Source organism: Argopecten irradians, chromosome 4 (assembly GCF_041381155.1).
Source record: "Argopecten irradians isolate NY chromosome 4, Ai_NY, whole genome shotgun sequence".
NCBI lineage: Eukaryota > Metazoa > Mollusca > Bivalvia > Pectinida > Pectinidae > Argopecten > Argopecten irradians.
In genome coordinates this window covers 18,247,917-18,275,861 of record NC_091137.1, presented here as the reverse complement: position 1 = coordinate 18,275,861, position 27,945 = coordinate 18,247,917, and the positions used below count along the sequence as shown (strand labels likewise).

At 36.3% G+C, this 27,945-nt stretch overlaps 1 protein-coding gene across 1 annotated transcript in view; it reads left to right on the top strand.

The window, feature by feature from the left end:
* LOC138320824 (sushi, von Willebrand factor type A, EGF and pentraxin domain-containing protein 1-like) overlaps positions 1 to 24,467 on the top strand; it is a 36,933-nt gene extending 12,466 nt beyond the window's left edge. The window contains exons 5-26 of the mRNA XM_069264076.1: positions 111 to 235; positions 517 to 714; positions 806 to 982; positions 1,420 to 1,677; positions 3,709 to 3,924; positions 7,443 to 7,622; positions 8,883 to 9,044; positions 9,390 to 9,779; positions 10,351 to 10,512; positions 10,957 to 11,118; positions 11,676 to 11,877; positions 12,611 to 12,798; positions 13,682 to 13,846; positions 14,025 to 14,255; positions 17,982 to 18,152; positions 18,264 to 18,458; positions 18,879 to 19,148; positions 19,749 to 19,943; positions 20,714 to 20,869; positions 21,623 to 21,943; positions 22,274 to 22,379; positions 22,822 to 24,467. Coding sequence (XP_069120177.1) covers positions 111 to 235; positions 517 to 714; positions 806 to 982; positions 1,420 to 1,677; positions 3,709 to 3,924; positions 7,443 to 7,622; positions 8,883 to 9,044; positions 9,390 to 9,779; positions 10,351 to 10,512; positions 10,957 to 11,118; positions 11,676 to 11,877; positions 12,611 to 12,798; positions 13,682 to 13,846; positions 14,025 to 14,255; positions 17,982 to 18,152; positions 18,264 to 18,458; positions 18,879 to 19,148; positions 19,749 to 19,943; positions 20,714 to 20,869; positions 21,623 to 21,943; positions 22,274 to 22,379; positions 22,822 to 23,032 — 4,441 coding nt within the window. The 3' untranslated portion in view covers positions 23,033 to 24,467. The remainder of the gene's footprint in view (positions 1 to 110; positions 236 to 516; positions 715 to 805; positions 983 to 1,419; positions 1,678 to 3,708; positions 3,925 to 7,442; positions 7,623 to 8,882; positions 9,045 to 9,389; positions 9,780 to 10,350; positions 10,513 to 10,956; positions 11,119 to 11,675; positions 11,878 to 12,610; positions 12,799 to 13,681; positions 13,847 to 14,024; positions 14,256 to 17,981; positions 18,153 to 18,263; positions 18,459 to 18,878; positions 19,149 to 19,748; positions 19,944 to 20,713; positions 20,870 to 21,622; positions 21,944 to 22,273; positions 22,380 to 22,821) is intronic.
* Positions 24,468 to 27,945: the final 3,478 nt, after the last annotated feature.

Sequence of the window (27,945 nt, the reverse complement as noted above, 5' to 3'; positions counted from 1 at the left end):
TAAATTGAACACCGATTTAAGACATGTTCATTCGGATTTTCATTTGCATTATGTTTAATAAAATATTGTTCATTCAGTTAATATAACAATTTAATTTTCATTTGACATAGACCAAAACTCGTCTCTGGATTCCCAAGTGGTTCTTCTTTCGAAAAGTCTACTCCGCCATCGTATTATCGAGTCACAGACACACACGGTGCTACAGACACATGTTATATCAAAATCAATGTTGTTGGTAAGATAGAACCTCCATCCATTGGTGTCAATGATTTGTCGCATAGGTACATAAAGGTACCATCTTTCTCTCATGGTCATTTGGCGGGGAAATTTATGTTTTTTTGAGTCGTGCATGTTAGGATTCAAATGTAAGATTACAGCTAGATTTGATTTATCTGAAGTGCATATATTATCAATTTATATTTAAAAATTAATATAAGAATATATTTACTATAATTTTTTTTTGAATTGTACAAAATTTAGATGAGACGCTTCCATAATGGTACATTTGTATTTCAGTAAACCGATGTAAAACCAACTTCCCAAATCATCCCCTGAATGGATACATGGTGTGCACTCCTTATCAAAATGACCCGGTGTTAGGAACGACATGTACATTTACATGTAAAGAAGGGTATCAACTGAGTAACAGTTCATCAAGTCTACGGACGTGTCAGGAAAACGGACTTTTTGATGGCGAGGAGGCCATTTGTTCTAGTAGGTATCAACAGCAAAGTAATATACCTTGTATGCACTAAATATTGTTCTTTCTATTACATTTATGACTTCTAACGTGGCATGCTTACAGAAATTGAATGTGCTGACCTTGGCGACCCAGAAAACGGAGAGAAGCATTGCACCAACGGAGCATTCTACAATTCTGTTTGCTCATCAATTTGTTCCGACGATGGGTATGACACCGATGGCAATTTTACTCGTTGTCAAAGTGATGGACATTGGACAGCGCCCCTTCCCACCTGTCAAGGTAAACACAAAAATAAAATCCTCATCCTTGTTCCCAGTGGGAGTTTACAAAGAAATTCCTTCCACACAAGCTAGGCTAAAGCTAAAGAAATATTTTCTGTCCTCGTTCCAAGAAATAATAGATGCGAAAAAGATATCACTTCCCAACTATAGTTTGAGGGAAAGCTATTTCAAGAAAAGTTATAGGCCTAGTTTATAAAAGACATCTCTGCCCTGCCGCTTTGTAAGTTGGTACTCGTTACCATGCAACGCACAAGCTTTGTTTTATATTTGTATCTAAAATGAACCCAATATGCAAGGGCTTATATTTATTATTATCAAGTAGGATAAATATAAGTGTCCTTTTCTTTCTCGAATCTAATAAAGTTTATTTATAGCCCGCAATGGATGTTATATATATACATATATATATATATATATATTCTTTAATCATTTCAGATTACCGCGCACCACATTTCACCTTTTGTCCTGTAAATCCTGTCAGAGTTTACGCTGACAAAGGTAAATCGTCTGCCACAGTGAGTTGGGAGTCACCAACAGCAACCGATAATTCCGGTAACGTCACTATAACAAAAACATTAGGACAGGAACCTGGAAGTACGTTTACTGTTGGAACTCATTTAATTTCCTACATGGCCCGTGACCCCAGTGGAAATGACTCTCCGGAATCTTGTAGATTCGATGTTGTAGTAGAACGTAAGTATTTTTCGTTAACATGAAAAGATTACAAAATAGATATGTAAATATACTGAAATAATTTTAAGAACATAAGACATTAACAATTATTTTCTTTACAAGATCAATAACACAAAATGAACTAGTGATATTTATTCACAGTTGAAAACTTGGGTTTTTTATCGAAGAGAGAAATAAACTTAACATTTGGTTTCAGTGTGAAATCAACAATGATATAAGGGTTTTCTTAAAGTTATATGTGCCGTATTTTTCATACTCACGAATCAAGATGAGCATTCAATATGTTATTCATCACCAAAAATTACCAACTTTTTGAAAATTACAGTACTTTCAATGCATAGGTTTTAATTTTACATGTACAAGTAAGAGCTGAAAATGATTTTTGGCAGTACTTTAAGGGCCGGGTACTAAGCTCAAGGTCGAAAGGTTGAAGTCGGGAAATAAATCTGGTACTTACCTAATGTAACCAAATTGGCCGGGCATTAACTTAAATTAAGGAAATAGGGTCGGTTACCAAGATAGGCAAAAATTCTTGACCAACCGTGCGTTCTGAATTGATACACCGCCGAACGAAACGTGTTTGGATTTTGGCACCCATACCAAAGATACACTTCAAATTTAAACTACATATGTTCTATCTTAAGAGCATTAAAGGTGAAAGCAATACCTAAACAAATGATTGAAATAAAAAAATAAATCTTATGAATATGAATATTAGGTCTTGTTTTAAACTAAACTGCACGGATTCGCAAAAGGAACGCACGGTAACTTAATATTAGAGAATACAATTAAACACTAAATCAAAATTTGAAAATATAGATACTTTTGCAATATTGCTGTTTGTACTCCAAGAACTATAATAGTATACATTACCTGTACATAATTCTTCTGTTCTCTACATTAAACACGATAACACATCAGCATATATCTAATTGATTGTCTGTGCTCCCAAACCAATGATAATGATAGCACAAACAGTGCTTGACAGATTCCCTGTTTTCAAATAAATCTGTTATGTTTTTTATTTACTTGATTGCTTGAAATCATATGAGATTGATCCTTGTTTACGTACAGGAATATTTGTGCATTGTGGACACTTTACTCGGCTCATTAACAATGTGTTTAGAACAATTAAATGTACGGACCACTGAGTGGCGAAAAGATGGAATCTTCCAAGATATTGTCAACCCCCAATTTCGGAAATTATTGAATGAGGCCAAAAATCGATTTTCTCATTTTGTGCCACTTTTTATTTTGGGATTTTACATACACAGACAATATAATGGCTTGTTCAAAACTTTGACGAAAAGCTATTTCCTTAGAATAACGTGTAGACGTTATTAGGTAGGTTTGCGGATATTGATCATAGGTTAATCAGTCTTAATTAAAGTGCGGAAATAATGTTAAATTAAACAAATCAAACCATTAAAAATAATTGGCCAAGTCACGAAATAAATAAATTGAAATTTGTGTTCTCTGTTTTATGAGAATATATCAATTAATCATGAGGCTAATCAGCCCAAATTAAATTTTGATAAATATTTTTGATGTTAACTTATTAATTACTAAATGGTTGTTTTATTTATCTGAAGATGTTAATAAATTATTTGTCGTGAATAACCTTGGTTTTTTTTTATTATTTCATATGCAGTATGTAGCTGAAAGTATATAAGAAAAACACAGATACATATATACATTGTATATACAATTTATTAAATAATTGTTTCAGATCTTTTTTTCTGATTTGATTGAAATGAAAAATATAATATACTGTACAAATTCCTTTAAATAATAATTATGTTACTATTCATTTATTCCAAAATGAACAAAATGAAAATAAAATGAGACAAATACATGTATTTGTGTATGGAAAGATTGCTTAGGTTGAACCGCTCAGGGGACATTATTCGGCAAAACACTGACCTCTATATAAAGGACACCTGTCTATAAAGGACCCTTTAGCCTTTTCCCCTGGGTGTCCTTTATACACAGGTTTGACTGTATATGTTTTGAAACCTTCTTCTCTTTTAGATCTACAATGTGACTCGCCTGACGGAAAATTCGACGATGAGCTTATCTTGGCTGACTGCCCCGGAACAGTGTACACATACGGAACGACTTGTAATGTATCATGTATACGGAACTATGACATCATCGGTAACACTACCATCACATGTGAACGAGAAAGTCCTGAGTCTACTAAAATGATCTGGGACTGGGGAGGAGGCAGTCAACCAACGTGTGACAGCAAGTATTTTCTGTAATAAATCATAATGTAAAATGTTTAAACGGGAGCACGATAAAAAGATATATATATTTTAAAATAAAGCAGAACAAAAATAAACCGTCATTCCAGAATATAAAAGATAATAGCAAAGAAATGTTGGGAGGCTGAAGTTGGTTCCGAGTTCCGAGTTCCGAGTTCCGTTTAAGCTAAACGGAACTCGGAACCAGTTCCGAGTTCCGTTTAAGTAAAACGGAACTCGGAACCAGTTCCGAGTTCCGTTTAAGGATTTTGTTTTTTAAACAAAATTAAAAAAAATTCAATTTATGTAATTTAAACATATTACAAATGTTTTCTGTTGTGTTTTTTCATGGATAATTTGTGATAGAGCTAGTTTAAATACGTTTTCAAATAACATCTATTTCCGTTTAAGTAAAACGGAACTCGGAACCAGTTCCGAGTTCCGTTTAAGGAAATTCTCTATCTTTTTAGATAAAAGTTGTCAATGTGCTTTGGACATATTAGAAATGTTGCCTGTTGGCTTTTTTAATGGATTAATATTGGTAAATCCTCTTTAATTTAGTTTTCGATCAACTCCCATTTCCGAGTTCCGTTTAAGTAAAACGGAACTCGGAACCAGTTCCGAGTTCCGTTTAAGGAAATTTTCTATCATTTTGGATAAAATCATTCTATATGCCTAACACATATGCGAAATGTTGCCAGTTGTCTTTTTTCATGGGTTACTAGTGATGGATCTACTTTAATTCAGTTTTTGATCAACTCCTATCTCCCAGTTCCGTTTAAGTAAAACGGAACTCGGAACCAGTTCCGTTTAAGGAAATTTTCCATCTATTTAGATGAAATCATTCTATATGCCTAAGACATATGAGAAATGTTGCCTGTTGTCTTTTTTCATGGGTTACTAGTGATGAATCCACTTTAATTTAGTTTTCGATCAATCCTATTTCCCAGTTCCGTTTAAGTAAAACGGAACTCGGAACCAGTTCCGAGTTCCGTTTTACTTAAACGGAACTGGGAAATAGGTATTGATCGAAAACTAAATTAAAGTGGCTTCATCACTAGTAACCCATGAAAAAAGACAACAGGCAACATTTTCATATGTCTTAGGCATATAGAATGATTTTATCAAAAATAATAGAAAAATTTCCTTAAACGGAACTCGGAACTGGTTCCGAGTTCCGTTTTACTTAAACGGAACTCGGAAATGGAAGTCGATCGAAAACTAAATTAAAGTGGATTTGCCACTAGTAACCCAGTAAAAATGACAACAATCAACATTATTCATATGTCTTAGGCATATTGAATGATTTTATCTAAAATGATAGAAAATTTCCTTAAACGGAACTCGGAACTGGTTCCGAGTTCCGTTTTACTTAAACGGAACTGGGAAATAGGTATTGATCGAAAACTAAATTAAAGTGGCTTCATCACTAGTAACCCATGAAAAAAGACAACAGGCAACATTTCTCATATGTCTTAGGCATATAGAATGATTTTATCAAAAATAATAGAAAATTTCCTTAAACGGAACTCGGAACTGGTTCCGAGTTCCGTTTTACTTAAACGGAACTCGGAAATGGAAGTCGATCGAAAACTAAATTAAAGTGGATTTGCCACTAGTAACCCATGAAAACATTATTCATATGTCTTAGGCATATTGAATGATTTTATCTAAAATGATAGAAAATTTCCTTAAACGGAACTCGGAACTGGTTCCGAGTTCCGTTTTACTTAAACGGAACTCGGAAATGGAAGTCGATCGAAAACTAAATTAAAGTGGATTTGCCACTAGTAACCCATGAAAAATGACAACTGGCAACATTATTCATATGTCTTAGGCATATTGAATGATTTTATCTAAAATGATAGAAAATTTCCTTAAACGGAACTCGGAACTGGTTCCGAGTTCCGTTTTACTTAAACGGAACTGGGAAATGGAAGTCGATCGAAAACTAAATTAAAGTGGATTTGCCACTAGTAACCCATGAAAAATGACAACAGGCAACATTATTCATATGTCTTAGGCATATTGAATGATTTTATCTAAAATGATAGAAAATTTCCTTAAACGGAACTCGGAACTGGTTCCGAGTTCCGTTTTACTTAAACGGAACTCGGAAATGGGAGTTGATCGAAAACTGAATTAAAGTGGATTCATCACTAGTAACCCATGAAAAAAGACAACTGGCAACATTTCTCATGTGTCTTAGGTATATACAAATGTAGAATGATTTTATCTTAATAGATAGAAAATTTCCTTAAACGGAACTCGGAACTGGTTCCGAGTTCCGTTTTACTTAAACGAAACTGGGAGATAGGAGTTGATCAAAAACTGAATTAAAGTAGATTCATCACTAGTAACCCATGAAAAAAGACAACTGGCAACATTTCTCATATGTCTTAGGCATATAGAATGATTTTATCTAAATAAATAGAAAATTTCCTTAAACGGAACTCGGAACTGGTTCCGAGTTCCGTTTTACTTAAACGAAACTGGGAGATAGGAGTTGATAAAAAACTGAATCAAAGTAGATCCATCACTAGTAACCCATGAAAAAAGACAACTGGCAACATTTCTCATATGTCTTAGGCATATAGAATGATTTTAACTAAATAGATAGAAAATTTCCTTAAACGGAACTCGGAACTGGTTCTGAGTTCCGTTTTACTTAAACGGAACTGGGAGATAGGAGTTGATAAAAAACTGAATTAAAGTAGATCCATCACTAGTAACCTATGAAAAAAGACAACTGGCAACATTTCTCATATGTGTTAGGCATATAGAATGATTTTATCCAAAATGATAGAAAATTTCCTTAAACGGAACTCGGAACTGGTTCCGAGTTCCGTTTTAATTAAACGGAATTCGGAAATGAGAGTTGATCAAAAACTAAATTAAAGAGGATTTACCAATATTAATCCATTAAAAAAGCCAACAGGCAACATTTCTAATATGTCCAAAGCACATTGAACAACTTTTATCTAAAAAGATAGAGAATTTCCTTAAACGGAACTCGGAACTGGTTCCGAGTTCCGTTTTACTTAAACGGAAATAGATGTTATTTGAAAACGTATTTAAACTAGCTCTATCACAAATTATCCATGAAAAAACACAACAGAAAACATTTGTAATATGTTCAAATTACATAAAATTGAATTTTTTTAAAATTTTGTTTAAAAAAACAAAATCCTTAAACGGTTCCGAGTTCCGTTTTACTTAAACGGAACTCGGAACTGGTTCCGAGTTCCGTTTAGCTTAAACGGAACTCGGAACTCGGAACTCGGAACCAACTTCAGCCTCCCAGAAATGTTTATCCTTATTTAATTCTGTATTTGCATTTTATAGTTATCAACCCTTGCGGGTAGGTGTTGATTGTGACATCATGTGTTTGCGATCGTAACCCCTTACTTTTCGGAGAAAATGACGTGAATTGCACTCACAAAAAATGACGTTACGTTCGATACCTATCAACCAGGAAACTAACTCTGTAATTTGTAAAGATGGAATATCCTATTTTAGATGAATGTCCACCTCTTCAGCCACCAGCCAATGGTGCTTTTGTTTGTGCGACGGCTGCTAACCAGTACTGTAGATTATCATGTAATGTTGAGTTTGGGTATCCGTCAGGAAGTAAAAACCAAATATTCATCTGTAATAATCAACAATTATGGGATCCACCGGAGGCGGACGATTGTACAGGTGAGTTTGTATAATTTACTGAGCAACTGAGAGACTTGCCAGAAACGAACGACTGTATTTGTATATCTGTTTATAATTAAGTAACATTTTTACTCCTTATTAAATATCATCAATAACATCCATGCTGAAGAGCTGTCCTGTGTAATCCTTTTACTGTATAACTTTAAAATAAACATGTTTCCGAGATCTTTTCTCTCAGAAGGCTCGTCTACTTTCAATATTTTATAAGAATATTTATTTTGACAGACCCCTTTCAATGAACCATTTTACAAACTTGGGGAACTTACATTCAAAATGTTCAAAAGTAAGTTTGTCTAGATCTAGTCTGATGTTACGCACTTTTTAACCAGGTTTTGGTTACGTTGCAGTCCAATCCACGACTTTAGATTCTATGTTGTACGAATCATTGTATATTATACAAATATTTCATGGGTTACTGTGCTCTAGTTCATAATATTTAACCCGAGGTGATGGTAATCAACAAATGTTATATTGCACGAGGCCAAAGGCCGAGTGCAATATAACATTTGTTGATTACCATCACCGAGGGGTAAATATTATGAACTAGAGCACAGTAACCATGGAATATTTGTTTTATTACATAATCACCAGTTTTTCAGTTGAATATTTTTTTTATAAAACGAATACGACAATCACTTAACAAAATCATCAACACCGTACCGGGGTCGTACGGAAAAAACCCACTTAATATCCTATTGAAGATTGACGTATAGCCCACGTACGTCACGTTGTAACTCCGGTTTGGATGTCTTATTGTCTGTTTTCACATTATTAGACCTGCTTGCAGCCTTTTGATCTAATACATTCATCGTGTCCGTCCTTTACTCGGTACAGTAAACGTCTACATGACGTGCTTGATTCGAGATCTATAAATCCAGCGCGAAATTGAGCGTGAACCTTTGTGACGTCATAATAACGTAACTCACTGTTACTCGCAATTCCTCGGAAGTTTTCTACAAAACTAGACAACAACAGTGAGGTGTTCCTAAAGCCGTGCAATATAACATCTCGAACCGTGCAATATAACGTTTCCATGGAAGCGTGCAATATAACTTCGAACCGTGCAATATAACAAGGTTTTATTGAACGGTCGGTGTAATAGTTGAAAAATATTATATTTCTTCATATATAGATTGGTATAAACAAATTATGTAATAAAATAACCAGATACACGACAGCTGTTAAATTTGAACTCCCATTTCATATACCATGTGTGATGTTGTAATGTAACTCTTACAGAACGCAGACCTCCTGATGCAAATCTTATTGGTGCTGATCTGCATTATTTTGTTGGGGATTGCAATGATGCTAGTGTACAGGAAAACCTCAAAGACAAATTTCTTGCCTTCATGGTTGAGCTGGTTGAGATCGGCTGGAGCAATAGGTGTCCAATTGATTCTGGTAAAACAAATAACTTCTTTCTGTCACCAAACACTAGTTTGAAAGTTTGATATGCTGTTTTTTCAAGTTTCTATGAAATAACATTTGAAATACTAACTTGAAACATGTTTGCTCTTAGAAAAGAAAACAATGAATACAACTATTGATAGGCCTATACATTGATAATATAGAAGAATAACAATAATGCAAGATCATTATGGATTTTGTTCGATGTGATTTGAAGAAAGTCACAAATTATAGATATTAATGGCCAGAAGTATTTGAATAGTATATAATGCTTTGATGTGTTAAACGTACGTGATAATTCTTATAAATATGGCATAGAGATTTTTTTGGTTTTCCCAGGCTGTATACGTGATACTATTGGAGTGACCTGTGGGCCTGTAACCTCTAGACGGAAGCGGGATACAATGGTTCAATATACCGGTAGATGGCGACCTTCTATCCAGAACAAGGATTTTTCTAGCCGTGTCAAGCGTACTGTTAGCCATGTATTAACGTTGTCCTTTACCATTGAGATATCTTGGGTAGGCGGTACGACGGCAGACGACTTGCAACAAAATGACCAAGAGCTTTATGATATCGTTACTGCAATTGAAAATGAGATAGCCAGCGGAGGAGGTAATATATCGTATAATGGAGTAACTCCTGAACAGATAACTGCTGATAGATGGCCGATGATGGAATGTCCATTCGGGCAGACGGCATTCTACGACGGAGATATTCCTAACTGTGGTAAGTTTCATTTGAATTCTTTAATGTTTTTTAGGCTCAAAAGTTATTCTCTTACCGTCTTTGCAAGAGAGATTTGCGCCAAATCTGACTCTTCAAGATCGCCATGATATAGAGTTTGTTAAATAATTCACCCGATACCCAGTGATTTTGTCCAAATGAAATTTTAGTATATATTATTAGTGTAATAGAACCTGGAGCGTTTTCCATTGGCTGAAAATTCATTGTTACGTCATGATTTTATGTTAATAAACAATGTTGCGATGTCAGGATTCGTGACAAAATGACAGCCTTCGCTGGATTTGTGTAATGCATTTTGACGTTGGAATTCTTCGGAATGTAGGTTGTTGTAGCTATGTGATAAAAAATATCGCAAATTTACGTTCATTTCATATGAGATTTGATGAAACTCTTCTCGAAGATTTAATGTTTGCTCGTTTCATAAAATCTCATATATAATGAAACACTCATTTAACATCTTATACTTGTTCATCCAAACTCGACCTATTAAAAGAGCCTTTTAAGCTTTATTTACAATTATTGATAAGAGTTTAGAGAGAGATTGTGATTTTAGAGGGCTGTGCTACTGGGAAGTATTATGAAGCCACTATTTCCGATTGCGCTAAGTGTCCAGTAGGAACCTACCAGGATGAGTCTTACCAAACGACATGTAAATCATGTCCCGTAGATATGTCTACTAAAGAAACAGGCAGGAAAAACGTCTCGGAATGTTTCCGTAAGTATATTGGCCACCGTTACTTAATACAGCTATATTTACATTTTCACTGCAGTCCTACTATGTAACTTAACCAAGCGCAGTTGACATTCATCAGTCTATGAACGGCCATCCATTTATTATGACCTCATTATCATTGTGACGTCACAATTGCTCCGCTCATCAAAGATGTTATTAAAATGGATATTTTTTCTTTGACGACAATGAATTCTTTATCAAGTAAAGATGCAAAATTTCTTTGAATTCATCATCAAATTTTTATCCAATGTAAATATTAGCATCGAACTTCTTTCAGTCATGAAGCGTGCTAGCGCTTCATGCTGAATTTGCCTCTGTCCAGTTGGCATTCATATTGGCTATGAATGCTAATTGAAAGACGTTCAATGCTTAAATAATTTCGTTTAGCTCTACATTTGTCAGAACTAATATATCAATTTATTACAGCTATGTGTCCTGCTGGGAGCTACTCAGCATCTGGCGTTATCCCCTGTACGGAATGCAATGTCGGCGAATATCAACCGAAGGAGAACAGCAAAAGCTGCCATAAATGCGATGTCGGAAAAACTACGATTGGAAGAGGACAAATTTCTGATTCGACATGTACATGTAAGTAAATGGTAAAGGTCTGCTTCATCCTGCAGATTTAACGGAGGGTAAATTTACATCAACCTATGCACGTAAATACAAATGTCGTTTTTTTCTCATTTCAATATACATGTATATATAAATCACTTCAAATATGTTTTATTCTGTCACCAAGCCCCACCAATGGAACTTATTGCAATAGTATCGTGGATATCGTTTTCAATTTGCAAAGTAATATGGCGTTGGTTCCGGATGAGCTCCTATTTTTCCTGATTGTATTTGTCTTGCACTACTAAGCAATAAATGAAGACTTAAATCCATTCTTATAACGGATGATATTGTATTGATTTCTAATAGACTGGTTTGTGTAATTGAAAAAGAAAATGCAATGTTGAATATTAGTTAATAAAACTAACGATTTTGAAGTAACTGATTCCTTAAAGCTACTTATTCGGAGAAATCTGTTATTCAGTGTTTTATTGTGATGGTATGAAAATATGTTGGGGCCAGGATATTGCCTTGGTGCTTACCACATCGCGTTAAAAATTTACATTTCAATTAATGTCTTCTCCTTTTAGCCTACGATGTAGTCCTAAGCTCGCCAGGATATGACTTATCTTTCCCGAATCTAGCGGCGACAACCCATGAAGCTGTTACCCTGATGTTCTGGCTGATGTGTCCCTTCGGAAATTCTACCCGACCAACATTTGGATTCGTCAATGAAGACACCTTCATGGAAATTTTGCGGGCCGTTGATGGAGAAACTTTGAAATTGTTGAAGTGAGTTAATGATTATAAGGATCCGTGGTTGTCAGGATTGTATGTGAAAGACAGGCAGTGTTGTATATAATGCAGTTTTTTTGTTATTGTCAGTCTACTGGTACGCAAGAATCATCATGAAGGTTGGAAATAAGTCTACCAATCTTCCATTAGTAATTTAGTAATTAGGGGTCCTTTTGCCATTGCCAAAGGTATATATTGTCATTAGAACTTCATAAAGGAATTGTAACTCCATTATACAAATATTGACTTTTTGTAGGTTAATACGAGAAATTGTTAAATATGTGAAAGGTGATATTCACCGAGGCCGAAGGCCGAGGGAAATATCACCTCTCAAGGGTTTAACAATTCCTCGTATTAACCTGCAAAAAGTCAATATTTGTTATGTTACATGAAATGAGACAATGAAACAAGTTTTTCTACTTGGAACAATTTTGAAGCAAGGACAGCGCAATGGCTAATTAAATAAAAAATCAAGAAAATCTCCATCCACGTACCTTTAGTAGTACTTCTGCTGTAATTCTTCACAATATAACTTTCTAACATATAGCTACATTTAAAATGTGTAAAAACATCTTTCCTAATCCTACCTCACTGCTGTCACTTTTGTTAAGACCTGTCCGAGCGGTCTAGACCAATCAGAAAACGGCAAATCTCACAGTCGTACAACAATTTATATTGTCATACAACGTAAATACTGACTTACCATTACGTATGTTGTTTTGATATGCAGCAGGACCATGGTTGATGTTACATTTATCAACGGCTGGAAGCATATAGCAGTGGTGTTGTCAAAGGCTTCAAAGCAAGCTGAACTAATGATAAATGGAAACAGCGTTTGGAATGCTACTATTGATATGGAGAACATTGCAGTCTCTGGTTCTTATCTCGTAATGGGACAGATCCATGGAAACAATAGTAGTAAGTCACACATTCCACAATATGAACTACATCAGGAAATTATTAAAGTAGTCTGTATCTCAATCCGTAAGATGTTTATGTTAAAAGTAGAAAAGAGAGGTATAAGCACAATGGACTTAAGTGTACAAAATACCGAGGCACAATAGTTTTAATTTTGCAAAGTACAAGGTACAAAAATGTACGAAATAATGGAGCACATAATACGAAAGGGAAAGTATTTCCCTTAAACGAAAAAAAACTCCTCGTGAAAATGTACTCACTGAAATAATAAAGTAACAGTACTGAAAGCATCACCTTGGTCAAACATTCAAGAACTAAACAAAATGGATGGTTTTGTACTTAGCAAATTCGTACTAACCATAGTATAAATAGAACATACTGTGAAAGACATACCCGCGTGGCTCACTGAGGGAACTACAACATACTGTGAACCAAATGTCATTTGAGATCTCCCCTAACAATTACACCCCAAAACACACGAGGCGAACCATCCTCGAAACAGCTATCGAAATCGATCGATAATGTGACGACAGGATAGAAGTTGAATGGCGATTTCCAAAACAACATATGTACAATATTCACATTGACCATCTTCCAATCGAAGTATAATTTTGTAAGTAGAAGCATGAGCAAGTCATACTTCATAATGGATATAGAATGTAAGCCACAATATAGATGTTCATCACATTCTATTTGAAAGTAGCCTACACACTGAAATACCGTAGTTTGTTTTATCATATTGCATTTTTTGTATGATATTGCACATATTGTGTTCATTTGTTTTCACCATCACCAACATCAGGTATTTTGCTGATACATTGAACATATTTATTCTCGTAGTATTTTGTGTAACTGTGTAACTGTATTTTATTTCTTGGTTTAGACTGTCGTATATCAGGATTAAAAATGACAAATACTAGCAAAAGTGCCGCTGACCTACAAACTGATATTACAACATGTACACCCAACGTCGAGGACGCCATTTACACCATGGACAACTTCAAAAATACAAAAGGGATTGAAATTGACACACCTTCCAAGTGTGACGGTAAGATCACGAAAGGCAACACGATTATTCTATATTAGTATAATATTTGTCTATATTTATTATGTAAAGTGTATAAATATATTGATATGTGCTGATAATATTTTAAGACACAATAACACTTAAAAGAAAGCATTATTAATAAACTAAAACAATGAAATTTCTATGACTTACTATTTAGAAATAGACGAGTGTGACTCGAGTCCATGTGGAGTCCATTTTTGTGAGAACCTGTTGAATGGATACCGATGTGAGTGTACGGGCGGATACATGGGAGACAACTGTGAGATTGCCCCAGACTACTGTGTAAATCACCAGTGTGAGAACGGAGCGACCTGTATTAGTGGTGAATGGAATTATACGTGCACGTGCTCCGTTGGTTTTAAGGGTACGCTGTGTGAGGACAATATCGGTATGTATTACATATTTTATGGCAATAAAAAGGCCTTTGCATCAATAACGGGGAAACGAAGCGAAAATTTGATCGAAAAAATACCATCTAAAATAATGTAACTATTGTGATAGCATAAGTTATACGCAGGGGAAACAAAAATAATATGAACGATACCTCAGTCTCAAAATATCAACAATTCATCACAACCATCACCATACCAACCTCCGCACAACCATCACCATACAACCTCAGCACAACCATCACCATACAACCTCTAGCACAACCATCACCATCACCATACCAACCTCCCGCACAACCATCACCATCCCAACCTCTAGCATAACCATCACCATCACCATACCAACCTCCAGCACAACCATCACCATACCAACCTCCAGCATAACCATCACCATACCAACCTCCAGCACAACCATCACCATACAACCTCTAGCACAACCATCACCATCACCATACCAACCTCCCGCAAAACCATCACCATCACCATACCAACCTCTAGCATAACCATCACCATCACCATACCAACCTCCAGCACAACCATCACCATACAACCTCTAGCATAACCATCACCATCACCATACCAACCTCCCGCACAACCATCACCATCACCATCACCATACCATCTCCAGCATAACCATCACCATCACCATACCAACCTCTAGCACAACCATCACCATACAATCTCTAGCACAACCATCACCATCACCATACCAACCTCCCGCAACATCACCTCACCATACCAACCTCCAGCACAACCATCACCATCACCATACCAACCTCCAGCATAACCATCACCATCACCATACCAACCTCCAGCACAACCATCACCATCACCATACCAACCTCCAGCACAACCATCACCATCACCATACCAACCTCTAGCACAACCATCACCATCACCATACCAACCTCCAGCACAACCATCACCATACAACCTCTAGCACAACCATCACCATCATCATACCAACCTCCCGCACAACCATCACCATCACCATCACCATACCAACCTCCAGCATAACCATCACCATCACCATACCAACCTCCAGCACAACCATCACCATCACCATACCATCCTCCAGCATAACCATCACCATCACCATCACCATACCAACCTCCAGCATAACCATCACCATCACCATACCAACCTCCAGCACAACCATCACCATCACCATACCATCTCCAGCATAACCATCACCATCACAATACCAACCTCTAGCACAACCATCACCATACAACTTCTAGCACAACCATCACCATCACCATACCAACCTCCAGCACAACCATCACCATCACCATACCAACCTCCCGCATAACCATCACCATCACCATACCAACCTCCAGCATAACCATCACCATCACCATACCAACCTCCAGCACAACCATCACCATCACCATACCAACCTCCAGCACAACCATCACCACCACCATACCATCTCCAGCATAACCATCACCATCACCATACCAACCTCCAGCATAACCATCACCATCACCATACCAACCTCCAGCATAACCATCACCATCACCATACCAACCTCCACCATAACCATCACCATCACCATACCAACCTCCAGCACAACCATCACCATCACCATACCAACCTCCATCATAACCATCACCATCACCATACCAACCTCCATCAAACCATCACCATCACCATACCATCTCCAGCATAACCATCACCATCACAATACCAACCTCTAGCACAACCATCACCATACAACTTCTAGCACAACCATCACCATCACCATACCAACCTCCAGCACAACCATCACCATCACCATACCAACCTCCGCACAACCATCACCATCACCATACCAACCTCCAGCACAACCATCACCATCACCAAACTAACCGCCATCATAACCATCACCATCACCATACCAACCTCCAGCACAACCATCACCATCACCATACCAACCTCTAGCATAACCATCACCATCACCATACCAACCTCCAGCACAACCATCACCATACAGCCTCTAGCACAACCATCACCATACCAACCTCCCGCACAACCATCACCATCACCATACCAACCTCCAGCACAACCATCACCATCACCATACCATCTCCAGCATAACCATCACCATCACCATACCAACCTCCAGCACAACCATCACCATCACCATACCAACCTCCAGCATAACCATCACCATCACCATACCAACCTCCAGCACAACCATCACCATCACCATACCAACCTCCAGCATAACCATCACCATCACCATACCAACCTCCAGCACAACCATCACCATCACCATACCAACCTCCAGCATAACCATCACCATCACCATACCAACCTCCAGCACAACCATCACCATCACCAATTTCCAGCATAATCATCACCATCACCATACCAACCTCCAGCACAACCATCACCATCACCATCACCATACCATCTCCAGCATAACCATCACCATCACCATACCAACCTCCACCATAACCATCACCATCACCATACCAACCTCCACCATAACCATCACCATCACCATACTAACCTCCACCATAACCATCACCATCACCATACCAACCTCCAGCACAACCATCACCATCACCATACCAACCTCCAGCACAACCATCACCATCACCATACCAACCTCCAGCACAACCATCACCATCACCATCACCATACCAACCTCCACCATAACCATCACCATCACCATACCAACCTCCAGCACAACCATCACCATCACCATACCATCTCCAGCATAACCATCACCATCACCATCACCATACCAACCTCCAGCACAACCATCACCATCACCATACCAACTTCTAGCACAACCATCACCATCACCATACCAACCTCCAGCATAACCATCACCATCACCATACCATCACCATACCAACCTCCACCATCACCATCACCATCACCATACCAACCTCCAGCACAACCATCACCATCACCATACCAACCTCCAGCACAATCATCACCATCACCATACCAACCTCCAGCATAACCATCACCATACAACCTCTAGCATAACCATCAGCAGCACCATACCAACCTCCAGCACAACCATCACCATCACCATACCAACCTCGAGCACAGCCATCGCCATCACCATACCAACCTCCAGCACAACCATCACCATCACCATACCAACCTCCAGCACAACCATCACCATACCAACCTCTAGCACACCATCACCATACCAACCTCCAGCACAACCATCACCATACCAACCTCCGCACAACCATCACCATCACCATACCAACCTCCAGCACAACCATCACCATACCAACCTCCAGCATAACCATCACCATCACCATCACCATACCACCACCACACAACCATCACCATCACCATACCATCTCCAGCATAACCATCACCATCACCATCACCATACCAACCTCCAGCATAACCATCACCATACCAACCTCCAGCACAACCATCACCATCACCATCGCCATAGCAACCTCCGCAGCTAACCATCACCATCACCATACCAACCTCCAGCACAACCATCACCATCACCATACCAACCTCCAGCACAACCATCACCATCACCATCACCATACCAACCTCCAGCATAACCATCGCCATACCAACCTCTAGCATAACCATCACCATACCAACCTCCAGTACAACCATCACCATCACCATACCAACCTCCAGCACAACCATCTCAATCACTATATGTTTAAAAGTATACACCGTTTTGTTTTGAGTTATCAATCATTAAACTAAACACATTTTTCCATTTTCATTAACTTCTTTTTCAGTCGATGGAAACTGGGCGGAATGGGGAATATATACAGAATGCAGCCAGACCTGTAACGGAGGAACCAAGACAAGAATACGAACGTGTTCAAACCCGCCCCCGGGACCAGATGGGGTTGACTGTTCGGGGAATAGCCAGGACCAGACTGACTGTAATACAGAACCATGTCAGGGTAATGTATTGTCTAATAATTTCACTGATTGATATATCGATGTCTTTTGAAATCATTTTGCTAAGTTATTCAATATCATTATCAAATTACATATATTCATCTTATTTCTAGAATGTGATCCGATCGGACTTCTTTTGTTAAAAAGTCGAAACACAAAGAAGGATGTTTGTTATTATGAGGGTGACTATACACGCTGTAAAATCACCTGTGAGACTGGTTTGGATTTTGTTAACGCACCCAGAGATTTCTATGAGTGTGGGGCGAACACCTCATACCAATGGAACGGAATTCCTCCCAGCTGTGCAGGTAAATCTAATCACGTGCTTCAATGATTATTTTTTTATTATCTCAATTATAGAAAATAAAAAAAAAATAATGAAATATTAAATTCAACACAAACAGAAAACTGAAAAAAGAGTCCATGTACCACCCTGGAATGGCAAAAGTGTTCACCTTTCCAAGAATGTTATTTCAAGTGCATTCCCGTCAAGATTTATAGTGCACACTATTTATGGAACGTTTTAAATGAAATACGACTAACTCTTCACATAAAGTCACTTGCATGAAGTCAATTCAATTAGTTTAAGACTACAGTAACAAATCAATTTCGCGTATTTTAGATATAGATACAGAGGCAATATGTTTGCCTGCGTGCATTACTTTACTCGTACAACGAATTATGAATTATTTTACTTACGTTTTATATATACTGAATTGTTTTACCAGCTTCGATTCCTGGAAGACGATTGACCATTCGCACATCCGTTACGTATCCCAGTCTTCTCCCCTGTGGAACAGAGACAGATCTAGCCTTGGCGTCAGCTGCAGGAGAAGCCCAATGTATACGTAACAATGCCTGTACAACGTCCGTATCCACCACGGGCTGCTCGTCAAGACGTAAACGGGATACAGATACAACGGCAGAAATCTCATTCTTCATCAACTTGGAAGACCTCCAGGATTTCAACCTCACTGCGCTGTTAGAACACAATGTCGGTAAGATTTTAACTATATAAGCGTTTGTGTTCTGCTGCTTACCATATTTCGGCGCATATCATGTCGTACAAAAATATGATTGTGTCAAATGCATCTTGTCTTGTCGTACGATATGAAAAATATTACGAATATACAAATCAATCGTTTCGCTAAATGAACGAAATATATTTTGAGCGATTTCAATAAAGATGCTGATTTAGAAAAAGAGTTAAACTAGTGGTTCGATTGTGAAAGTCAAAGGGAAATGTGTCGATTGCGAGTCATGCATGAATGGAAGTTTGGGTTTGGACGTGAAGAGAGAGGTGACGTATCAGGAAGTATGCATTGTAGTGGGATGGGGGTCTTGGTTATGGTGTCAGTGAAGGTCCGGATTGTGGAATATAGTTTGCTGTTCAAGACGGTTTAGAAACGGATGGTCAAAAACATAATTTAGAGATTTTTTGTCAATTAGGTCGCTTCATGAATAGGAATTACTATCAGTGTAAATGATGTTTTTATAGCTCTATTGATCAATTAGTCTTTCTGACAAAAGCATATTAATGAAAATACTTGTAAACATTTAATAATGACGAAGAATTTAATTCATGATTTTTTCAACAGTGAGTGCTGACCTCCAAACTTACATCAATGCCATCGCTGAATTAGAGCAGACAGCACAAGAAATCAACAACTCTGTCTCCGACTTCTTTGCTGTTAACATCAACAACGTCACATACAACATCGACCCTGAAACGTTTGCTATGTCTGGAGTGATCACGTGTCCTAACGGTTCCATTCCAAATGACGGCGCGTGTGGTAGGTCCTTCATGTGTGACACAACCAGATTCTTATTATTATTTCTTCCTCTTCTTCTTCTTCTTCTTCTTCTTTTCTTCTTCTTCTTCTTCTTCTTCTTCTTCTTCTTTCAGACACATTTCTTAATGTTTGGCACAAATATTAATCATGGTCAAGAGGTGTGCATTCAACCTTTATTTTTCGTAATCGTTATCCAACATGACAACAATTTCCTGGCTTCATACGATGGTCGTACGATAGATATTGTCTAATATCAGCGCAAAATGCATATATATGTTTGAACGACAATAACACAATCTTCGGAAGCCTCCGTTGCCGTGGAAATGAAATAACGGCGTCTGGTTGGTCAACATTTAGATATTGAGTTCAGTAATGATAAGGAGAGACAATTTTGAAAGATACCTTCACAATTGTTTCACTTTCAAAAACAGCGTTACGGAGGCTTCTGATTGGTCGAAAGTTTGATATTTTATTTCGAGGGAAATTGGTATGTAGTTTTTCCTATAGTTTTTCAATGGATTCCGAATGCAATGATGTTCACAAATTACAATTTGCACATGCTACCTATTGTGTTTCATTCCAGCAAAAAAAAGTGAAGACAACGCATATGTTCATTCGACAGTACTTATATATCTATAATATCAATTATAGCTTGTGTCCTGTTACAGCTGAGTGCCTAACAGGAACATGTGGAGACAGCGGATGGTGTGTTTACTATATCACATGAAGTTATGCATGACTTATTTATAACCTGTTGTGTTTTGTTACAGTTGAGTGCCCCGTAGGAACAAGTGAAGACAATGGATGGTGTGTTTTCTGTGATTTAGGAACTTACCAGGACCAGGAAGGACAGACTGAGTGTCTAACATGTCCCACAGGTTACACTACACAGTTTGTGGGCATGATTGACGTCACCAACTGTTCCGGTAATTGTATTAAAAGATCATACTTTTGTTTTGTTAAATCATCAAACAACCAAGACTTCTTAACATTTAGAATTATATCCAAAAAACAATATTCCCTTAAAGTATTAAGTTCATTTGTGGTTTTAAGTGGGTTTTGTGTCGCCTGCAACGCAAGGGCGACACTTAGGTATCACTATGTCGGCGTCGTCGGCGTCGGTGTCGGCGTCGGCGTCTGGGGAAAAGGTTTCAGTGCGATAACTTTATTGTCCGATTTTAACCAAATTTGGTGTATTGCTTTATATCAATGCGATCTCGGATGAGTTCGATAAAGGTCAAAATCCGTCAATATTTACAAGAGTAACGAGACTTTAAAATCGTCAAACAGTTAAGTCCATGTTTTTCGCTCGATAACTTAAGTATTTATTATCCCATTTCAAACAAATTTGGTATATTGCTTTATACTAATGAGATCTCGGAGTGAGTGGTTTGAAACTGGTCAAAATTCGTCAGTATTTGCAAGCGTTGCGGGACTTGATAACTTCACCTTTATGATGTAATTATTAACAATATTTTCAACTGTAAATAACTATTTTTGTGATGTTTTAAACTGCGATGCAGGCGACACATCCACTTCCGTGGAATTCTTGTAAATTACGAATGTTTTCTCTTTTTCGATACATCTAACTGAATGTGAAACAATAATTGGGTTTAGACTGATGAGACTCAATTACTGTAAATAAAGTCATAGAAATATAGTTAATTACTATGCTGTAGAACCAACGTCGACTAGTACTACGGAAGATGTAACGACGTCGACAAGTACTACGGAAGATGTAACGACGTCGACTAGTGCTACGGAAGATGTAACGACGTCGACTAGTACTGCGGGAGATATAACGACGTCGACTAGTGCTACGGAAGATATAACGACGTCGACTAGTACTACGGGAGATATAACGACGTCGACTAGTACTACGAAATATACAAGAACAACAAATGGAAATGTTCATCCGCCATCAATCGGAACCGGGACGTCTGTTGAGGTGGAAACAACAGCAGCTACTACAAAGAATAATAACTCTAAGAAATCGGAAGGTATTTAGTTCAACAAATTCTTTTTTTAAACACAGTAAACTGGTTAAGGCATTATGATGAGATAGTATATATACCCGTGTATAAATGTTAATATTAACCTTGGAACAATGCAACACTATATGCGAGCAGAACTCTCTTCCATTGACTACAGTATACAGATAAATTCTTACTATACTCGTCTATTGTTACTTAAATTGTCCCTAAAACTGATAGACATTGAGCACAGAAAAAATTGTCCCTGAGCACAGGAACAAAAAGAAATTATCATAGAGTTTTTATATGTTTTGAATTTTTTTAAGTCAGTCCCTGATGTTAATGTTTGCTTTTCAGAGTCGGCGATGACCGTTCTGTCTATTGTTTTATCATTGACGGCGGTCTCTGTTCTTATATTATCTGTTACTGTTGTCGTATACTTCAAGACTAGGAGATATGTAAGGTAGGTCATCGTCTAGTTATTTAGTCTTTATCCCTTTAACGACATCAGTTTCTAATTGATATGTCAATTACATGTATGCTAATTTTACTGAGAAGCAATAATACAAGTATTAAATTTTCAAGAATTTTATCTAAATTTGTCTGTAAAATATCATATTTAGCATTCCGTTCTTTAAATAATTGATTGTACTTTATTGTTTACATGCTTTTAATTATTCAACATTTTAAAAACTGAATCTCGAAAAAGAGTAATATTTTGAAGAATTTTGCAAAAATCAACCATATAGAATATCTTGTTTATGACTGAATATAGTATAGAAAGATACGTTTTTACATGCCATTTATTAATATCAGTACATTTCGAACATATCGAATCAGACAATTTTTTTTTTATTATAATGATTTTCCTTCCAAATGTCAGTAAGAAGTGATTTATATTACAGAAAGCGTGTTGCTTCAAGTGAATCGTTAAGACGCCAAGGATCATCTGTTTCAATCAACATGATTCATCCAACTTTTAGCACCAAGATCGAAGGGTGTGTGCCATTTCCTGACTACAGTCCGATGCCAAATCATCATCCCCTCCAAACTAAAATGCAAATGGAAATGAGCAAGTCAAATCATAAAACGATGCATATTACTAAACACAATTGAGGTTTTAGAAATCCTCGAGCACAAAAATTTAGAATTAGACTTTCCGATTTAAAATTCGATCTTAGAAAAAGAACCAAACACAATACTTTGTGTAGAATTATTGTGTGTTCCCGTCCTATAAATGTTTTGTTATAAGCAATCAGTTTATTAGTCCTCTGCCGATTAAATAGACATGCATTTTGTGATAGCGTTCTAGATTTTGCCGGTCTCGCTGGTTTCTTTCTGTTTTTAGTTTGTTGCAAACAAACATTCGAAGACTTGACTTTGGGTCACATTATTTTGAAGGAATTAGGAATTTTTGCATTTACACGTTTTAGTATGACTGTTGCTATGTGCATTTTGAGCACAATGCTTTGTGCAGGATTAATTGTTATAAGCAATCAGTTTATTGGTCCCCTGTCGGTTATTAGTGTACATGTCCCCGTCTGACTGTCTGTCTGTCCGTCGGTCTGTCTGTTCAGATTTGGTTTCCAGATGATAACAAACTTATTGGTTTTGATCAAACTTCACACAATGGTAGCATATGAGAAAATACGGCCTGGGATTGAATTAGGTAAAAAGGTCAACTACAAAGGTCACTGTTACAAAAAATAAATTTTACACAAATTTTAGTTTCCGGACGATAACTTGAGAACACATCAACTTGTTCAAACTATGATAGAATAGCTAAGGAATAAAAATATCTTTACATAGATCATAAAATGAAATTGCTTGGTTTACTTACTGTAAGTTTGTTATCAGATATTTGCCTGTCATATACACCACTAACGCTAACTCTGGCAGCACGCCTCTTAATATCTGAGCTTCCTTAATAGTCATTGTATCCGTTTGTCCTTCCTTCTATCTGTCCAAAATTGGGTGCTAGGTGAGGTCTCGCATATTATAAAATTGCAAATGGCTATCGCCGAAGTTATGAAAATTTCTCATACATATTTCTCAATTTTCAGATTATTTGAGTTGAAGTGCATATTTCTGGTAATCGTTCATAAGTGCAAATGCCATTGTATACATTTCTTACTGATTCGCAGGCCCATTTATTGCCGTTAAGATTCTGTACCCTTTTCATGGACGACAGCTTCATAATAATTCAACAATTCTCACAATATACTTAAAGATGCTCCAATGTTATTATTTAGACATTACAATACCTAATGTTTAGTGTGTATTTATGTGTGTCTATTTAACAGAAAAATACATGTGGAATGATTTGTTTTGCTTTTGTTGTCTGCACAATCTTTCACAATTTCATTTTTTTTTTCATTTTTAATGCAAATAATAAGCAACTGAATAGAAAATGAATTATGACAGTTATTATTCAGCTCATGAATGTTAACTTTGTGATAACCTAATCAGCTAATGTAAATATTACACACTTTGATATAAGCTCAGAATATGTTACATTCTATCGTCGTTTGTGATCATTCTAATCTTATAATAGACATATACTTTGTGATGACGTCAGTCATGTTAATCTTATAATAGACATATACTTTGTAATGACGTCAGTCATGCTAATCTTATAATAGACATATACTTTGTAATGACGTCAGTCATGCTAACCTTTTAATAGACCTACACTTTGCGATGACGTCAGCTTCTGTAACCACTTTTAATAAAAACATATACACTTTGTGATGACATCAGTCATACTAACTTTTAATAGACATACACTTTGTGATGACGACAGTCATACTAACTTTTAATAGACATACACTTTGTGATGACGTCAGTCATGCTAACTTTTAACAGACATACACTTTGTGATGACGTCAGCCATGCTAACTTTTAATAGACATACACTTTGTGATGACTCCAGTCATGATAACTTTTAATAGACATACACTTTGTGATGACGTCAGTCATACTAACTTTTAATAGACATACACTTTGTGATGACGTCAGTCATACTAACTTTTAATAGACATACACTTTTTGATGACGTCAGTCATACTAACTTTTAATAGACATACACTTTGTGATGAAGTCAGTCATGCTAACTTTTAACAGACATACACTTTGTGATGACGTCAGTCATGCTAACTTTAACTTTTAATAGACATTTACACTTTGTGATGACTCCAGTCATGATAACTTTTAATAGACATACACTTTGTGATGATGTCAGTCATACTAACTTTTAATAGACATACACTTTGTGATGACGTCAGTCATACTAACGTTTAATAGACTTACACTTTGTGATGACGTCAGTCATACTAACTTTTAATAGACATACAACACTTTGTGATTACGCATTTATCATAGGTTTACTACTGATATCCCTATTTTTGTATGTGACAAATCCCAAAACGTTGAAGACTTGACTGCTAAGTTGGAACGCTGACGCCAATGATGTCAATGATGAGAGGAACAACTCCCCTTTACCAACCTCCACATATATATATAGTTGGATTTTAGGATTTTTTCATTTACATTTCAGTTAGGACTGTTAGATACGGTTTTTTTTTTAAAAATGTACATTTTTGTAATATTTTTATTATCAGTCAATGATGTGGCACACTTGCTTTTTTTATTTTAATGTGATTTTGTCATCAAATGTTTACAGAAGATATCATATATATTTTTATTTTTTATTTAAATAATGCATGTATATGAGATATGACCAAAATGCTCATAAATTGATATCAGCTCGGATGATATCACATCCCTCGAATGAAATTTTCTCGATTATCATAAACAAACATTTAAATTAGAAGATTTGACTGCTAAATTGGATCGCTAAAAAGCCTATGACGGTAACAACTACGCCCAGGCGGCCCAGTTATATTAGGTATTTGTAATACATGACACAATAATTTGAGGGATTTAGAAATATTGCATTTACACTTTACATTTAATATGACTGCTTCAACGTTTCTTGTCATTCATATGGTTTTCTAAAAAATGAGTCTAACATTTTATTAATAGATCATGTATCGGTCAATGGTATGGTTTGCTTTTAAATTATGATATTATTTAAATGTGACATGCAGACAAAACAGTGATAAACATTTTCGATAAAAAACACTGTAGACAGTTTATCACACGAACATTTAGGTAGCACACCCCTTATCACTCCCTGTTATCAGCCCGGCCTGAAGTCGGTCTCTGACCGATATCTGGACCATCGAGATGATAAGGGGTGTGATATCAAAATGGTTATGTAATCATATCTAAATATATAACTTGTCATCGCAAAAACAGTTGAGACAAATGATTATGTTTTAAATATGACCAAAATACACATTCCTAAACTTTTATATTACATTATATTTGCTAATGCTAATGTGGATATATGATAAAGATAGTATACTTAATCAGTGCCTCTATCTTGTCTGTGCACATCTTCAGTAACTGTTCAAAAGCGTTTAAAATGCACACAATGTGTAAAAGGTCAGCGTTTTTATCATTCTATCACTTTGTGGTTACGACTTTCTCCAGAAATAAAGATATTCATTATCAGCAGTTGTTCAGCGTGTTTATATTTATCCAAGATTCAGAATCCAGATGGTATAGCATGATGCATATCAATTTACATTATAAAACTTTCTTTACAAGATATCCGATATTTGTCATCTTTTCTGTTGCAACGTTGAATTATTTAAAATAAGGTGAAAGCTAGGTTAATTAGGTTAGGGTTACAATTTTTCATTATTAGTGGAAAGTTTTCTTCCCATCCTTTCCGAAGTAGACTTAGAGAAAAGTAAAGAGGAAGGATAGTTTTGATAGAGCTTTTAAATAATGGATTAAAATTCGTTGTTTTAAGGGTACAATAGCGGTAATATTATTAATGTATTCTGATGTATTTTTGAGATGAGAGCCGATTTTCAATGAGAAAGAATGGATAAAATTTAGATGGTTGTGGCTGTGACCCTTATATTATATATAGAAAAACATTGATTTTCACATTGTCCAGTCCAAATTATATAGAAAACATTAAACAAACGACGAAGGCATTTTTAAGCATACATCTTATTTTCCAAGGATGAACTGAACGCACTAATGTTCATAGGGTTGGTCCAAAAACCTCATGAAAAGATTTTTGACTACTGATTGATTTGAAAAGGAGACGAGTGATACCAAATGACAAGGAATAAGCAAAGCAAATTATGCAATGTATCACTGTAAATTTATTGAAATATACATCATAAAATGTTCTTTTCTCTTTTACGATCATACTTTTTTCAAACACATGTGAATATTATTAGAAGCAAAAACAAAGAAAACAGTCTTTCCAGTGGTAGACATAATTTTAAATAAACAGTCACTTTTGTAGCTGCTTAAACTTGAAGTTACACATTCAACAAAATTTGTTTTAAACAAGACAATGGTTGTGTAATTGATGCTCATTATAACTTGAGAAATATTTCAGTTTTAAATTTATGAATGTTTCTGACTTTCAGTACATGTTTTAACATTTGAATTTATATTAAAATCAAAAGCAAAACAAAGGTTTTAATTGGATTAAGTATCTCAAGGATGTAGATGAACTACTTCTCTAAAAAGAAAAGATATTTTAAAGCGTCTGAATTGATTTGGAGTGAAATTTCCAATTAATCACAAATCTTGCAATTCAAGATGCTGCAAAATAAAAATTAAGGCCAATCAATTCAATTCATTCACTGCTTTCAGACATGCATGATGAATTTAATACAGAGAATATCTCCGAGAATTGAAAACACCTGTGTACAGCGGTTAATCCTTCAATGAAGTTCAGACTGAAACAAGAAAGCACTCACCCAGCACTATGTCTGTGACAAATAAATAACTCACTTCTCTAAATCAGAGTCCACACTCACTACTAGTGTTTTCGTTATGTAAAGTAACAGTCTTTAAGCAGTAATTGACGGTACATATTTAGTTCGTAAGGGAAAATTATGCGGTGTTACAACAAATTCTGATGTCATCCAATA